This window comes from Silurus aristotelis (assembly GCF_946808225.1).
Source record: "Silurus aristotelis genome assembly, chromosome: 29".
Classification (NCBI taxonomy): Eukaryota; Metazoa; Chordata; class Actinopteri; order Siluriformes; family Siluridae; genus Silurus; species Silurus aristotelis.
In genome coordinates, this window is record NC_139602.1 from 5,600,250 (window position 1) to 5,618,126 (window position 17,877).

The 17,877-nt window shown below is 40.6% G+C and overlaps 2 protein-coding genes across 2 annotated transcripts in view; both read left to right on the forward strand.

The window, feature by feature from the left end:
* kif3ca (kinesin family member 3Ca) overlaps positions 1–12,161 on the forward strand; it is a 22,095-nt gene extending 9,934 nt beyond the window's left edge. The window contains exons 4-8 of the mRNA XM_083535051.1: positions 5,175–5,293; positions 5,469–5,585; positions 7,222–7,330; positions 7,464–7,630; positions 9,320–12,161. Coding sequence (XP_083391177.1) covers positions 5,175–5,293; positions 5,469–5,585; positions 7,222–7,330; positions 7,464–7,630; positions 9,320–9,434 — 627 coding nt within the window. The 3' untranslated portion in view covers positions 9,435–12,161. The remainder of the gene's footprint in view (positions 1–5,174; positions 5,294–5,468; positions 5,586–7,221; positions 7,331–7,463; positions 7,631–9,319) is intronic.
* The window catches only part of LOC310722600 (uncharacterized protein), a 1,041,764-nt gene that overhangs the window by 522,482 nt on the left and 501,405 nt on the right, over positions 1–17,877 (forward strand). The window lies entirely within an intron of this gene.

Here is a 17,877-nt window from a genome sequence, read left to right on the forward strand (position 1 = left end):
TAAGAAGTGCCCTGTGCTATAAGAAGTGCCCTATGCTATAAGAAGTGCCCTATAAGAAGTGCCCTATGCTATAAGAAGTGCCCTATAAGAAGTGCCCTATGCTATAAGAAGTGCCCTATAAGAAGTGCCCTATGCTAAAAGAAGTGCCCTGTGCTATAAGAAGTGCCCTATAAGAAGTGCCCTATGCTATAAGAAGTGCCCTATAAGAAGTGCCCTATGCTATAAGAAGTGCCCTATAAGAAGTGCCCTATGCTATAAGAAGTGCCCTATAAGAAGTGCCCTATGCTATAAGAAGTGCCCTATAAGAAGTGCCCTATGCTATAAGAAGTGCCCTAAGCTATAAGAAGTGCCCTATAAGAAGTGCCCTATGCTATAAGAAGTGCCCTATAAGAAGTGCCCTGTGCTATAAGAAGTGCCCTAAGCTATAAGAAGTGCCCTGTGCTATAAGAAGTGCCCTGTGCTATAAGAAGTGCCCTATGCTATAAGAAGTGCCCTATAAGAAGTGCCCTAAGCTATAAGAAGTGCCCTAAGCTATAAGAAGTGCCCTATGCTATAAGAAGTGCCCTATGCTATAAGAAGTGCCCTAAGCTATAAGAAGTGCCCTGTGCTATAAGAAGTGCCCTATAAGAAGTGCCCTATGCTATAAGAAGTGCCCTATAAGAAATGCCCTATGCTATAAGAAGTGCCTTATAAGAAGTGCCCTATGCTATAAGAAGTGCCCTATGATATAAGAAGTGCCCTGTGCTATAAGAAGTGCCCTGTGCTATAAGACGTGCCCTATGCTATAAGAAGTGCCCTATGCTATAAGAAGTGCCCTGTGCTATAAGAAGTGCCCTAAGCTATAAGAAGTGCCCTGCCCTATAAGAAGTGCCCTATGCTATAAGAAGTGCCCTATGCTATAAGAAGTGCCCTATGCTATAAGAAGTGCCCTAAGCTATAAGAAGTGCCCTATGCTATAAGAAGTGCCCTATAAGAAGTGCCCTATGCTATAAGAAGTGCCCTATAAGAAGTGCCCTGTGCTATAAGAAGTGGCCTATGCTATAAGAAGTGCCCAATAAGAAATGCCCTAAAATAAGTTCCCTATTCTATGAGTAGTACCCATGAGAAGTGCAATATACACTGCACTGTACCTTGTGAGAACTACTGTATGTGAAGTGCCCTATGCTATAGGAAGTGCACTAAGTTAAATAAATGAATAAAAAAGTGCCCTATGCTATAAGAAGTGCCCCTAAGCTGTAAGAAGTGCCCTATAAGCAGTGCCCTATGCTATAAGAAGTGCCCTATAAGAAGTGCCCTGTGCTATAAGAAGTGCCCTGTGCTATAAGAAGTGCCCTATGCTATAAGAAGTGCCCTATAAGAAGTGCCCTATGCTATAAAGAAGTGCCCTAAGCTATAAGAAGTGCCCTGTGCTATAAGAAGTGCCCTATGCTATAAGAAGTGCCCTCTGCTATAAGAAGTGCCCTGTGCTATAAGAAGTGCCCTGTGCTATAAGAAGTGCCCTGTGCTATAAGAAGTGCCCTATGCTATAAAGAAGTGCCCTAAGCTATAAGAAGTGCCCTGTGCTATAAGAAGTGCCCTATGCTATAAGAAGTGCCCTATGCTATAAGAAGTGCCCTGTGCTATAAGAAGTGCCCTAAGCTATAAGAAGTGCCCTATAAGAAGTGCCCTATGCTATAAGAAGTGCCCTATAAGAAGTGCCCTATGCTATAAGAAGTGCCCTATAAGAAGTGCCCTGTGCTATAAGAAGTGGCCTAAGCTATAAGAAGTGCCCTGTGCTATAAGAAGTGCCCTGTGCTATAAGAAGTGCCCTATGCTATAAGAAGTGCCCTGTGCTATAAGAAGTGCCCTAAGCTATAAGAAGTGCCCTAAGCTATAAGAAGTGCCCTATGCTATAAGAAGTGCCCTATGCTATAAGAAGTGCCCTAAGCTATAAGAAGTGCCCTGTGCTATAAGAAGTGCCCTATAAGAAGTGCCCTATGCTATAAGAAGTGCCCTATAAGAAGTGCCCTATGCTATAAGAAGTGCCTTATAAGAAGTGCCCTATGCTATAAGAAGTGCCCTATGATATAAGAAGTGCCCTGTGCTATAAGAAGTGCCCTGTGCTATAAGAAGTGCCCTATGCTATAAGAAGTGCCCTATGCTATAAGAAGTGCCCTGTGCTATAAGAAGTGCCCTAAGCTATAAGAAGTGCCCTGCCCTATAAGAAGTGCCCTATGCTATAAGAAGTGCCCTATGCTATAAGAAGTGCCCTATGCTATAAGAAGTGCCCTAAGCTATAAGAAGTGCCCTAAGCGATAAGAAGTGCCCTATGCTATAAGAAGTGCCCTATAAGAAGTGCCCTGTGCTATAAGAAGTGGCCTATGCTATAAGAAGTGCCCAATAAGAAATGCCCTAAAATAAGTTCCCTATTCTATGAGTAGTACCCATGAGAAGTGCAATATACACTGCACTGTACCTTGTGAGAACTACTGTATGTGAAGTGCCCTATGCTATAGGAAGTGCACGAAGTTAAATAAATGAATAAAAAAGTGCCCTATGCTATAAGAAGTGCCCCTAAGCTGTAAGAAGTGCCCTATAAGCAGTGCCCTATGCTATAAGAAGTGCCCTATAAGAAGTGCCCTGTGCTATAAGAAGTGCCCTGTGCTATAAGAAGTGCCCTATGCTATAAGAAGTGCCCTATAAGAAGTGCCCTATGCTATAAAGAAGTGCCCTATAAGAAGTGCCCTGTGCTATAAGAAGTGCCCTCTGCTATAAGAAGTGCCCTGTGCTATAAGAAGTGCCCTGTGCTATAAGAAGTGCCCTGTGCTATAAGAAGTGCCCTATGCTATAAGAAGTGCCCTATGCTATAAGAAGTGCCCTATGCTATAAAGAAGTGCCCTAAGCTATAAGAAGTGCCCTGTGCTATAAGAAGTGCCCTATGCTATAAGAAGTGCCCTATGCTATAAGAAGTGCCCTGTGCTATAAGAAGTGCCCTAAGCTATAAGAAGTGCCCTATAAGAAGTGCCCTATGCTATAAGAAGTGCCCTATAAGAAGTGCCCTATGCTATAAGAAGTGCCCTATAAGAAGTGCCCTATAAGAAATGCCCTAAGCTATAAGAAGTGCCCTGTGCTATAAGAAGTGGCCTATGCTATAAGAAGTGCCCAATAAGAAATGCCCTAAAATAAGTTCCCTATTCTATGAGTAGTACCTATGAGAAGTGCACTATGCACTGCACTGTACCTTGTGAGAACTACTGTATGTGAAGTGCCCTATGCTATAGGAAGTGCACTAAGTTAAATAAATGAATAAATTCTCATCCTTTTGCCCCCTGCCCCCACATTTTCTTTTATTTTGTGTTTCCTAACTTGTCTGTTCCCTCTCTGCTCCTGGTTAAATCCTGAACCTTGACCCCTGGACCACACCCTTGACCCCTGAGGACGCATTTTTTTCCCTTTTATCAGTACAAGAAGGTTTGTCGGGTTTTTGGTCTGATAACACACCGTCGGTGCTGATGCTAGCTCCAGCCCTAACGCTAACACGAATGCTAACCACTAATCAGCAGAACAGTGGTGGGAAGTGAATCTGTACTCTGTCGGTTCTGTGTGATGGATGTCTCAGACTAACTGAAAGCGTAACCGTCAGCATGGATGCTTCGTTGCTTTACTGCTTCCGGCTATTTCTAGCTCGGACTGGCTGGAGACATGTTCTTCTGCCGTCCATTTGTACAAATATAATGGATGTGAAAAGGAAAATATATTTTTTCTAGATAGCATTTTCCATCAAATTACACCATACTCTGCCTCTCTAAACTCCACCCCCTCCTTCTCCCACCTGCCTGATTTTTGCCCTCTAACCCCATCACCAGGTCCATAAGGGCTTCTTTATTCTGAACCCAAACCCTTGCAGTGTGAATACAGTACTCTGATTGGCTGCGGCTCAGGGATGACTTCATCTCTTTCCTCTCACTGTTACACTGACCACATCTGTCACTCACTGCATGAAGCTGGGAAAGGATGGATGGATGGATGGATTGATGGATGGATGGGCAGGCAAACGGGCTGAGGGATAGATTGAATAATGGAGGAATATATATATATATATATATATATATATATATATATATAGATATATATATATATAGATAGATAGATAGATAGATAGATAGATAGATAGATAGATAGATAGATAGATAGATACGTAGATAGATAGATAGATAGATAGATAGATAGATAGATAGATAGATAGATAGATAGATAGATAGATATGGTATTTAAAGATTTTATTAGAATGGTAGATGAATTGATTTAAAGAAAAAAGTAAATTAAAAGATAGATGGATTTAAAGGCTATATAAAGGATAAAGAATAGACAGACAGACAGACAGACAGACAGACAGACATATAGATAGATAGATAGATAGATAGATAGATAGATAGATAGATAGATAGATAGATAGATAGATAGATAGATAGATAGATAGATAGATTATTTGAAGGTTTGTATAAAATGGTAGATGAACTGATTTAAAGAAAGAAGTATGGATGCATAGATGGATAGATTGGTGGGTGGATGGATGGATGGAGGAACAGATAGATAGATGATTTAATTCAGATGGGTTGAATGGATGATATTTTTTTGTACATTGGATGGATTGATAGATTGATGGATGGAGGAAACGGTGAATGGAAGATGGAATGATGAAAGGATGGATGGATGATACGTTACAGGTGGGGATGATGGGATAGGCTTTATTTAATGTGCATGTGTTTGATAGACAGCATGATAGAAGAGGGAGGATGGGTGGATTAGTGGGATGGATGCTGGATGATGAATGGATGGATGGATAAACTGGGATCAATTAAGTATTAAAGAAAGATGGATGTGGGAACGGAATGAATGGAATGTATGATAGATATTCTAGGGTTTGTATTGATGGATGGAAGAGTGTATGGATGTGTGACGGATGAGCAAGTGAAGGTGACGGTATGAGAAAAGAAGCAGCTGGAGGTAGATTATAGGATGTGGTTGCTAGGAGACCCTCTGTGATTGACCCATTTCTGGATATTTGAATGCTCCAATTTTGTTGCTGTGGGCAACAGAGCGACAGATTGGACATCAGGATCTTCTGGCGTCTCACTGTTGTCTCTCTCTTTCTCTCCATCTCTCTTGTTCTCCATCTCTCTCTCTGTTGAAAGCTGTATGCTAAGCTACAGTCGGTGAAAGCAGAGATTCAGGATGTGAACGATGAACATGTCAGAACCAGACAGGAACTGGAGCAGACACAGAATGAGCTCACAAGGGAACTCAAGTTCAAGTGGGTGCACACACACACACACACACACACACACACACACACACACACACACACACACACACACACACACACACACCAAGTGTCTCAAACCTTTATTATATTTGCATGTTTGTGTTTGTGTGTGTGTGTGTGTGTGTGTGTGTGTGTGTGTGTGTGTGTGTGTGCGTGTGTGCAGGTACCTCATAATCGAGAACTTCATCCCTCCAGAGGAAAAGAACAAAATCATGAACCGGCTGGTGTTTGATGTTGATGAAGACCAGTGGAAATTCCAACCTCTTGTTCCGGCTGAGAAGTGAGTGAAGTTTCCTATAGTGAAACATTCCCTTAAAGAAGTGTTCTGTTATAAGAAGTGCCATATGCTGCCACAAGTATCCATAGAGAAGTGCCCTTTGCTATAAGAAGTGCCCTTGGAGAAGTGCCCTATGCTATAAGAAGTGCCCTTAAAGAAGTGCCCTATGTTGTGAGAAGTGCCCTTAAAAAAAGTGCCCTATGATATGAGAAGTGCCATTTGCTATAAGAAGTGCCCTTAGAGAAGTGCCCTATGCTATAAGAAGTGCCATATCCTATAAGAAGTGCCCTTGGAGAAGTGCCATATGCTATAAGAAGTGCCCTTGGAGAAGTGCCATATAAGATAAGATAAGATAAGATAAGATAAGATAAGATAAGATAAGATAAGATAAGATAAGATAAGATAAGATAAGATAAGATAAACCTTTATTCGTCCCACAGTGGGGAAATTTCTATGTTACAGCAGCAAAACAAAGAAATAAAAATAAATGTAAATATATAAAAAAGAATATACACATACTATAATAACAGTATATACACAGTACAATATATAAATACAAATAGGGAGAAAAAAAGTACGCATTTCAGGTAATATTTCAAGGTGGTATTGCACATAATTGCGGGTAATATTGCACATAATATTGCACATGATTCATGTAATATTGCACACAGGTAATGTTATTGCACAACTAAAACGTAATAACAGTGTTGTATTTTGGTGACTGGTTTAACTTGGAACAGCTTTGGTTGTAAAGTCTAATAGCAGCAGGGAGAAAAAAGCCCCAGCAGACCACACCATAGAATATGGCTGAGGCCACCACAGAGTCAAAAAAGGTCTTCAGTAGCTCTCCTTGCATTCCAAAAGACAGTCTCCTCAGCAGAAAGAGTCTGCTCTGCCCTTTCTTGTAAATTGCCTCAGTGTTGTCTGTCCAGTCCAGTTTGGTATTTAGGTGAACACCCAGGTATTTGTAAGAGTCCACTCTCACAATGTCCTTTTCCTGAATGTTCACTGGTGATAAAGTGTGTTTGTGCCTACAGAAATCCACCACCAGTTCTTTCGTTTTCCCCCCATTTATCTGGAGGCAGCTCCGTTGGCACCAGTCCACAAAGTTCTGTATAAGTCCTCTGTACTCCCTGTCATCATCATCCGTGATCAGACCGACGATGGCAGAGTCATTAGAGAACTTCTGCAGGTGACAGGTTGCTGAGCTGAACATGAAGTCTGCAGTGTAGATGGTGAAGAGAAAAGGGGCTAGAACCGTTCCTTGCGGGGCTCCAGTGTTGCAGACAATCATGTCCGGCTCACAGTCATGAGTCCTCACATACTGTGGTCGGTTTGTGAGGTAGTCCAGTATCCAGGCAGACAGATGGTGGTCCACTCCCATGTACACCATCTTATCCCTTATATGTGTATTGCTATGCTATAAGAAGTGCCCTTAGAGAAGTGCCCTATGCTATGAAAAGCTATGCCCTATGCTACACATAATGGTGTTTTTTGTCACTATAATGTATGTGTTGCTTTATTTTTTCCTGAAAATGATCCATCTTTCTCTCTCTCTCTCTCTCTCTCTCTCTCTCTCTCTCTCTCTCTCTCTCTCTCTCTCCCTCTCTCTCTCTCTCTCTCTCTCTCATTTACCCAGTAAGTTTACTCAGATGAAAAAGAGACCTGCCTCTGCCGTGGGGTACAAGCGGCCCATCAGCCAATACGCGAGAGACGCCATAGCAAAAGCAGGCAGTTCTAGATACAAGGTATGTTTCTAGCCATGACAGCGGAAAGTAAAAGGTGCTACGCCGTACTTCTCGTCACTGTTCTTTTTTTTCTAGTGTTTTAATTATTGATTTGTATAAAATATGAGAGACCTGTTTATTAAAATTCCTTCAGGCTGAAAACATCATGCTTTTTGAGCTGGATGTGACTCCGCCCACCCTGTTTCAAATGGACTTCCCGAAACCGGGGTTCGAGACGGACCCGAGCCGCGACGTGCAACTGGACAACGCATCATACAGAGAGAAAGCAGCGGCCAGTCGGGTCAGGAAATCCCAGTCCTGGTCAGTATGGCATTCTTTTAGCTTTTTTCTCATTCATACAACTGAGCAGCTATGGGGTTTAAGGGCCTTGCTCAGGGGCCCAGGAGTGTCCAGTGCCTTAACCACTAAGCCACCTCTAATTTTCTTTTTAGAAAAAAACACACAAAGGGGAAAAGTAATGTCTGCCCTTTTCTGCATACGTGATCTCATAGATGCCGATGATTACAGGGTATCCCACAGCCTCTAGAACACGCTCTTATGCCGAATGCAGAGCAAAATGAACGACTGATCACGAAGAAAACAATGTTTATGTCAAGATCACGAGAAAATAAAGTCGTGATCATGAAAAAACAAGAAAGAAAAAAAAAATCCATGGCCTCTTAGGACTTAATAAAGTACAGACTAGAACAAATGATCTGCCAATGCCGATAATTACATTTGGTAAGATTTCTTGAAATAAGAAAACATATTTAGGCTCCAGACAAAAATACAAAACGTCTTAAACTTTAAGCATTAAAACACAAACAGTCGATTTGGTCTAATTACCTAGCTTGTTAATATTGTATTTATTTTTTAAAACAGTTTGGTTTTCTTCAATTGTGTGAAAGATCATTAAAAACCAAAGCTACGAAACAAGAGAATTCCTCCCAATTAAAGAATCATCATCATTCTATGTTCTGTCTTCGAACGAGACAAAGCACTTAAACTAAAAATGAGATTCTATTAAAATCAAGATCAAATGATGTCTCTGATGGTAATTAAGCTTATTTTGCAGGTAAAAGAACTTTAAGCTTTACTAACTGAGTTTAAAAAAAAAACAATCTTAAAACAATAATAATATTATTATTTACTATTTTATTTTTAATTTAAAATCAATAAGATATTATTGGCTAGAAATGAGATTGTAAGTCTTGACTAGAGGAGTTTTTGCAGTGTGCCTTCGCATTTCAGTTTAGAAAAGTTCATTCTGACATTTAAAATGTGATTCTGCGATTCAAACTATTTGCTCTCAGCGATTTTTTTAGTGTTTCACCTTTGAGAATGTCCTCACTAATCCTCTATTAAGGTGTTCTAAGGTTGTCCACCTAAAACAGTCCTGACCCATCGAGTGTTTACTTCTTCATCAGTTTGAGTTACCGGGGCTCGTCTGTTGGATCGGACCACATGGACCAGCCCACTTGCATCAATGAGCCTCGGCCTCCCACGGCCCTGTCAGCAGTTCACCACTGTTCCTTCTTTGAAGCACTTTTTATAGAGTTTGACCAGGAACATCCCACAAGAGCTGCAGTTTTAGAGACGCTCTGACCCAGTCGTCCAGACGTCACAATTTGTCAAACCTGATCAAATTCTTATGTTTGGCCATTTCTCCTGATTCTAACATCAATTTTGAGGATAACATTTTCACTTTGCTGCCTAATAAACATCGACCCCATAAACAGGTTCTCATTTGGAACCTGACTAACAGCAAGTTGCGGATTATCCTAAAATTGCCGGGACCGAATGTTCAGGAACGTTAGGAATAAGATTTTAAACTGTTTTCACTCAAAATTTCATAAAAAATGTTAAAACACATTATTGTATTAAAGTGACATAATGTCTAGATGAATTTACTAGGGTACTGCGGGGGTGCATCCAAAATTTGAAGCCTGATCAATCATACTCCAATCATAAAGCTCATGTTGGCCTCACTTCCTGTTTTTATGTTCACAGGTGCCAGGCTGCACAGCCTATGTCTTCCTCAAACTCGGCGCTCTCCCTGTCATCCTCAGGGTCCAACAGCCTGGCGCACCCCGTCAGTGCCGCCATGGCAACCGTCCACCAATAAGATGCCAAGGAGCACATGTTTATCCCTTCTTAGATCCACCAACGGGAGGGACTATGCATTCCTCCCAGCTCCTTTTTCGGAGCTATGAAACGGTGGCCTTGTACTACATGATTAGAGAAAGACGTGCACGGAGGACGGATTCTAGCATTCTTTATCTCCTTCTTTTTTTCCCTTTTAACTTTTCCAGATTTTTCATTTTCAGCATCGAGTTCTGGTTAATACAGGTTTGGGTTTTGCGTTTACATGCATCGAAGAGAAAGTCATGAAATCTGTTAAGTTTTCTTTGCCATTTTATGCTTGAACAAGTTTCAATATGTTTACTACTGAAAAAAAAAGTCCTATATATAAAAAGCTTGGAATTACCGCCTGGGAAAAAATTCTCTAACCACCCCGGTCGTCTAAGCGAAGAGGAAATCCGAGAGCGTGACTTCCTGTGCGATCTACTGTACAGAAACAAGCCGGAAAAAAGACAGACAGACAGACAGAACGAAAGACGGATGATGACGAGTGAAGACGTCTTTTCTCTTTCTCGGGGCTCTGTTTGCATGTTGTAACATTTGTGTGTGTGTGTGTGTGTGTCGGTGTTTGAAATTCTGATCAGGGTTCATTGAACAGGGTCTGGATGATGGCTAGTGATGTGGGTGTGGTCTATGAATTAGAAATGGTAGAATCCGATAATGTTGTGTGGTCATTTTGGCTGGTACCAAAACCAAAGTTTGTTCTGTTGTGATATCAAACGTGTACAATATGTATGGATGATAAAAAAGTCGTGTGTCCATCTGGTTCATGTGGCTGATGGGTTTCTTTTGGTTTCATGACGATCGCAAGTGTCACGTTTATGGAAATAAATCAGGTTTCATGATCTAAATTTCACAGGCTGTCAAAAATGTGGAAACACCAAGTCTTTGATCGTTTTTGAGACACATCCATGTTTCTTTGGTTTCTATGCAGCAGAAACACACAGATGAATGTGGGAGTGAATGAGTGGAAGAATGAGTGGACATTTCTGTCTCTAACAGAAGAACAACTGTAAGACGGTATCCTAGGTGAGAAGATGTTAGCAGACTGCCTCACCCCCACAGTCAAACATAGAGGTGGAAGCATCATGGTGTGGGCTTGTTTTGGAGCAGGGAAGGTTCAATTCAATTCATTTTTATTTGTATAGCGCGACTGTGGCAAGGAAAAACTTCCCGAGATGGCATAAGGAAGAAACCTTGAGAGGAACCAGACTCAATAGGGAACCCATCCTCATCTGGGTTGCACCGAATGTCCATTTATAGTAGATATACGATGTTGCGTGGTACAGTGATGGTGATCAGAAGCAAACTGTAGTCCTGAGTCAATTTAGCAGACTGTTGACATTAACTACAGACCAATCCATCCTCAAAGCTCCCGTTCTTACTCTGGAATTTCACGGAACCACCCAAGGCGTTGATAAGAAACCGTCCCACGCTGCACAGAGTGGCCTCCAGTGAAAAAGAGCACTATATAGAGGCAGGCCTGGACGAAGTGGGAAGACTCACAGAGGGGAGAGGGGCAGGAACAGTGGTCACTGGAACCTTAGGAGCATGTTGGAGAATTATTCTGGAAAATAAAAGGAATCCTGAACCAACATGGCTGCCATTCCATCCGTCAGCTCAGGCCATGCAATTCTGTCTGGACTGCGGCTCAATGGAACCGACTTTACCATCCGACAAGACGATGACCTTAAGCTTACACCCAAGCTCTGTCAACGTTATTTAGACAGCCAACAATCTTCTGGAGTGTTTTTATCATGAAATGGCCTGTCCAGACACCACACCGTAATCCTATTTAACTGCTCTGGGATGAACTGAATCTAATGAAGAACACCTATGAAATGTTTTCTTTCAAGAGGCACGGCATAGAATTTCAGCTGAATGCTTTAAAGAAAAAAAAAAACTGTCTGGATGCCAACAGTGTGTAAAGCTGTTCTTCATGTTAAGAGAGGAATTTTCAGTGGAAATAAAGTTCTGTACATTTTTTAGATTTGTTTGGTCCATCTTCACACCGTTACATCAGTTTGTTCCATCGAAACAAAAGGAACATGCATGCGTGTCTCAAAAAAAAGTGTGTTTCCAAATTTTTCCCAGGCACAGACAGCAATATTTCCGGTTTCACCGACATCCAGTGCATCCATTCTTCTTGAAAAGAGAGCATTCCTCGATTTGTCCTTTGGAGAAAACTGTTAATAAATACATAATTTACAGAGGCTCCCGGTTCTCTAACCAAGAGCCTCAGGAAAATACAACTGCATTGATTGGTGATTGAAGGATCAGCATGAATGCACTTTTTTGTTTATTAGGTCCATTTCGTTTCAGAATTCATGAGGGTTTGGATTTAAAGATCCAACGTTGCGAAAAATGTCTTTGTCCACCATTTTTGTTTTCCAGGTTTAAATACAGCTTTAAATTACAGTGATATTTGATGCAGATTGTAAAAGACTAAAGCCAAGTGCACATACACACACACACACACACACACACACACACACACACACACACACACACACACACACACACTCATAATTAGTTTCCACACTGGACTCAAAGACTTTGCGCTTCACCTGGACACGACTAACCTGAAGCGTCCACGTCCACCTACTTGACTCTAACTGTATAGATGCATAAGGACTGTGAACCTTTCAAATGTGTGTTCAAATCGTGAGTGTGTGATAAATCTATAAAATAAAATAAAAAAAAGGAGAAACCCTGTTCACTGAGCTTGTTTTGTAGAGTGTGTACATCTAGCGTTTTAGCGCTAGTTTAAACATCGCCCCTGTGGACATGTCCACCATAAAGGAAGACACGAATATGAATAAAAGAAAGTGATGCAGGTTTGATAACTGAGCTTGAGCATCCTAAGACATACCTAAGATATACCTTTATTCGTCCCACAGTGGGGAAATTTCAGAAATTCAGAGATTTCCCCACTGCTTTCATGCTAGCTGGTTTGTTTACCAGTGTAGCTCAGTAGCTAGCATGCAACTAGCTGACTTTCTAGGATTGATCAGCTTCTGTGTGTCTGAACAATTTCAATACACATTAAAAATATTTGTTATTTGTCATTTATTGATTTATTTTCTCAAGCTAAGCCAATAAAATCGTGATATTAATCAGGCAGCTGTCCTTCTAACACTAAAACATATAACCCAATACGGGAAATGTGATCTTTCTGATAAACTCTATGGACAAAAATTTGTGGACACAAAAACACAACATTCCATTCCACAATCTAGTCTCCATTTCATTTGATAAGCTCCACACTTCCAGGCAGATGTTCCACTATATTTTGTGAATTTGTGTGAGATTCATTCAGAAACAATAGTGGTACTAATGTAGGTCAGATGAAGAGGCCTGGGTTGGCGTTTTAATTTCAATTAAATTTTATTGTATTTCTATAGCGCTTTTAACAATGCGCATAGTCTCGAAGCAGCGTTATTAGAACAAAGTTCACTTACGTATATTTATGACGTGGTATCAGAAAGTTTCAAGACCAGCTCTGTTTACAAGAAAGTGCTTCATTTATCTGTGTTTACACACTACCACCTTTGAAACAATCCCTTTGAACAGCAATACACTGCTCCCAGTGTTGCTGCCACTCTTGGAACCTGTCCTGGAAGCAATGGATCTCCGCATTGGTGTCAAAACAGCGACCTTTAAGCTGAATCTTTGTTTTTGGGAAGAGGACGAAGTCCACAAGAGACAAATCTGGCGAGTCGGGTGGGTGCAGACGTGAGATCATGCTTAATATATATTGTATTATATTAAATATACAGTGCAACCTCGATACTTGCGGGGGTAACGTTCTATGACCCCTCGCGAGTAACAAAATATGGCGAGTTTTCGTCTCTCCTTGTGATGGTTCCTTTTTCAAAGTACATGTACTGTAGTGTAAACTCAACACAAATTGTGAATTACTTGTCAAAAATGTTTTATTTACTACTTTTAAGGAATAAAATAGTTTTTCAAACATTTCTATATAATGTATTAGTACAAACTCTGTTTTCAAATGTTACTCCGGACTTTCGAGCCACATCTCCCAAACTATCAGATTTTTCGTGAGTTACTCTTAGTCCGGTTCCAAACAAAAAGTCGTCAACTATTGAGGTCACGAGTGTCAAGGTCACGAGTATCGATGTTCTACTGTATAATGTGAATATAATAACATGTTGAATTTTATAAAAAAAAATTTTTTTTAAATATTTAATAAATCCCAATAGTATTCAATAGGGTTGGAGCTCAATAGCAGGAAATCTTCCACATTTTCCAACCCATGTAACGATATCTTCATGGCGCTGGCTTTGATAGTTTGGTATTATTCTAGTTTTCTAGTTGAAGGAACTGAAGGGTACATTTTTTTCTACCGCATCCAACAATTGTGAGCCTCTATCTTTGTGGTAACAGTTTGAGGAAGAACCACATCTGGCTGGAAAAGTCAAATTTCCCTATACTTTTGTCCATATAGTGTATACTTGGTATGAGAAACATGTTGCAATGTTCAAATCTGTATAAAATTTTAATGTGTAAATGACATCGAATTCACAGTCCCTGGTTCGAATTTGTGTTTTTTTTTTTTAATACACAAATTCAAACCATGGAATATGAATGCAATGTGATGACATTTGATTATGAAAGGTGGAGAAATAGGAATTTTAGATTAGATTTTTCATGAGGAAAATGACCGAGATTGAATTCCTAAAATTTACGGACAAGTAGCTTGTAGTCAAAGCTTGTAGCTTGTAGTAGCACATTTTTCAAAAATGACTCCAGTAGAAGAAAAAAGTGTACCTTTAAACCTTTACTTGAGTAAAAGTACAAAAGTTGTTCCCTTCAACTACTGTACTTACTTATGTACTAAAAATGTAGTATCCAAAGTACTGATTTATTATAACTATAATTTTCCTATTATCATTTTTATCATAAGACTCTTTACTTAATCACCTCAGATTATGTGGAAAGACTCGAATGTGACTCTCAGCACACTGATCTATCAATAGAATCATATTAATGACTTAAACACTGATTTATTTCTATTACAATTATCATGAGAACAAAACCTTCTTTTTAACTACTTAAATATAAATAGCACAATAATCCCAGGTGTGTGGTGGCGATTTCGAGTCTGGAGTTTCTTCATCATTTATTTCTCTCTAAATGTTCTGCTTGATGTTGAACTGATGCTGAAATGTATGTTGGTGATCAGTAGATACACCAAGCGCCAATGAAATGAACGTGCGCTCGACCCTGATTGGTGACTTACTCCGTTTGACCAGTTAAGTTTTTTATCCCCGTAAATAAAAAGCAACGACTGATTTAGCAAAAATGTAGTCAAATATTTGACCTGGAAATGTAGTGAAGTTGAAGCAAAGGTTTTCCCAAATAGAAATCCTTCAGCAAAGTACAGAAAACATTTTTTTTTGTTACTGTCCACTTACATCTTTCGGCCCTGTGATCACTAGAAAATAAGAAAAAAGCAATTTTTTTTAATATATTCAGTTAAACTGTAATCCAAGCAAAATACTGGATGTGCATTTCAGCTACTAGATTTATCCTGATTGTAATGCTATACATTTTAGCCTTAGAGCAGAGGAAGGAGAACAATAAAAACGGATTATACCTCGGCATCCCTGCTGCTCTCACATATACAGTGGGTACGGAAAGTATTCAGACCCCCTTAAATTTTTCACTCTTTGTTATATTGCAGCCATTTGCTAAAATCATTTAGGTTAATTCTTCTTCCTCATGAATGTACACATAGCACCCCATACTGAAAGAAAAACACAGAATTGTTGACATTGTTGCAGATTTATTAAAAAAGAAAAACTGAAATATCACATGGTCCTAAGTATTCAGACCCTTTGCTCAGTATTTAGTAGAAGCCCCCTTTTGATCTAATACAGCCAGGAGTCTTTTTGGGAAAGATGCAACAAGTATTTCACACCTGGATTTGGGGATCCTCTGCCATTCCTCCTTGCAGGTCCTCTCCAGTTCTGTCAGGTTGGATGGTAAACGTTGGTGGACAGCCATTTTTAGGTCTCTCCAGAGATGCTCAATTGGGTTTAAGTCAGGGCTCTGGCTGGGAACAGTCACGGAGTTGTTGTGAAGCCACTCCTTCGTTATTTTAGCTGTGTGCTTAGGGTCATTGTCTTGTTGGAAGGTAAACCTTCGGCCCAGTCTGAGGTCCAGAGCACTCTGGAGAAGGTTTTTGTCCAGGATATCCCTGTTCTTGGCCGCATTCATCTTTCCCTCGATTGCAACCAGTCGTCCTGTCCCTGCAGCTGAAAAACACCCCCACAGCATGATGCTGCCACCACCATGCTTCACTGTTGGGACTGTATTGGACAGGTGATGAGCAGTGCCTGGTTTTTTCCACACATACCGCTTAGAATTAAGGCCAAAAAGTTCTATTTTGGTCTCATCAGACCAGAGAATCTTATTTCTCACCATCTTGGAGTCCTTCAGGTGTTTTTTAGCAAACTCCATGCGGGCTTTCATGTGTCTTACACTGAGGAGAGGCTTCCGTCGGGCCACTCTGCCATAAAGCCCCGACTGGTGGAGGGCTGCAGTGATGGTTGACTTTCTACAACTTTCTCCCATCTCCTGATTGCATCTCTGGAGCTCAGCCACAGTGATCTTTGGGTACTTCTTTACCTCTCTCACCAAGGCTCTTCTCCCCCGATAGCTCAGTTTGGCCGGACGGCCAGCTCTAGGAAGGGTTCTGGTCGTCCCAAACGTCTTCCATTTGAGGATTATGGAGGCCACTGTGCTCTTAGGAACCTTAAGTGCAGCAGAAATCTTTTTGTAACCATGGCCAGATCTGTGCCTTGCCACAATTCTGTCTCTGAGCTCTTCAGGCAGTTCCTTTGACCTCATGATTCTCATTTGCTCTGACATGCATTGTGATCTGGAAGGTCTTATATAGACAGGTGTGTGGCTTTCCTAATCAAGTCCAATCAGTATAATCAAACACAGCTGGACTCAAATGAAGGTGTAGAACCATCTCAAGGATGATCAGAAGAAATGGAAAGCACCTGAGTTAAATATATGAGTGTCACAGCAAAGGGTCTGAATACTTAGGACCATGTGATATTTCAGTTTTTCTTTTTTAATAAATCTGCAACAATGTCAACAATTCTGTGTTTTTCTGTCAATATGGGGAGCTGTGTGTACATTCATGAGGAAGAAGAATAAACTTAAATGATTTTAGCAAATGGCTGCAATATAACAAAGAGTGAAAAATTTAAGGGGGTCGGAATACTTTCCGTACCCACTGTACACGGCCGTTGTTTATTTCCGGACTGCTTCCCGAGAGAACGTGTGTTAATGGTTTTAGCTTGTGGCTATAAACGTGGAGCGTGTGGTATAGCAGATTCTGCTCTCTGTGCAAATCAACACTCCTGGAAAAAATCAGCCTGAAAAGCAAAAAGTACAATTATTCTTCATTCATTGTTTAACTACAGACACACTATACACTGCCACTCCCGGGCCCCCGAACAAGGTCCTTGACCCCAATGCTCAGCGATAAATGTAAATCGCTATGAATAAGGGAATCTGCCATATGCTGTAAATGTATATGTCTATAAATGTATATAAAAAAAAGCATGAAATACAACACACGAAAATGCCTCACTCGTGGTTGAAAGTTGAAACTGTTATGAAGCCACGGCATCGATTGACCTTTTCAGAAGTTTTCAGACGCACCAGATGCTTCAGTTCCTTGCTGTATTGCAACTGTAGTGTAGTGTGGACCATTTTCTGTTTGTTGATTCAACCACAATCGAAATCCTCCGTATCCTGTCACGTAATTGCACTTCCTTTTACTTTTTAAGCCGCGCAAAGCCTCAGTGACTTTGTGTAAGACGAGCTCTTCGTCCGTGGAGCTGAATCAGGTGTCTGGACAGGGAAGTAAATAATTAACAAACTGCACAAACCCATGCTGTATCTTGTGTTACAGTTAATCGGAAAGGGGCACGGAGGACACGTTCTCTTTAACCTCAGCGCAGGGTCATTTCCTTTTCAGCGCACACAGGGAATGCAGTGTCATCAGAACCCTGAGCTCTTCACGGTGATGAGAACCTCTGAGCAATAAAGAAGCAGCTCGTGTTGCTGTAAAAACGATGAGTGACAGGTTCAGCGAGAGAGTAATGGAACAGGATCGTGTTAGATGAATTACCATGCTAGTTTTGTTCTGTACAGGTGACAGGATTCGGTGATTCGCATCGGAATCAAATTTAAAAGAGTTTAAAAGGGTGCTTTAGATAAATTATTGTTATTTTTTCGAAAGGAAAAGATTTTTTCGATGTAGATTGAATTCTCCTCGCTAAACTGTTTCTAAAGCACGTTCTCTCAGCACCACTGAATAATAATCATAATAATCATAGCGACCCCTAATGGGAGAAGCCAAAAGAAAGTTAAAGAAGAAA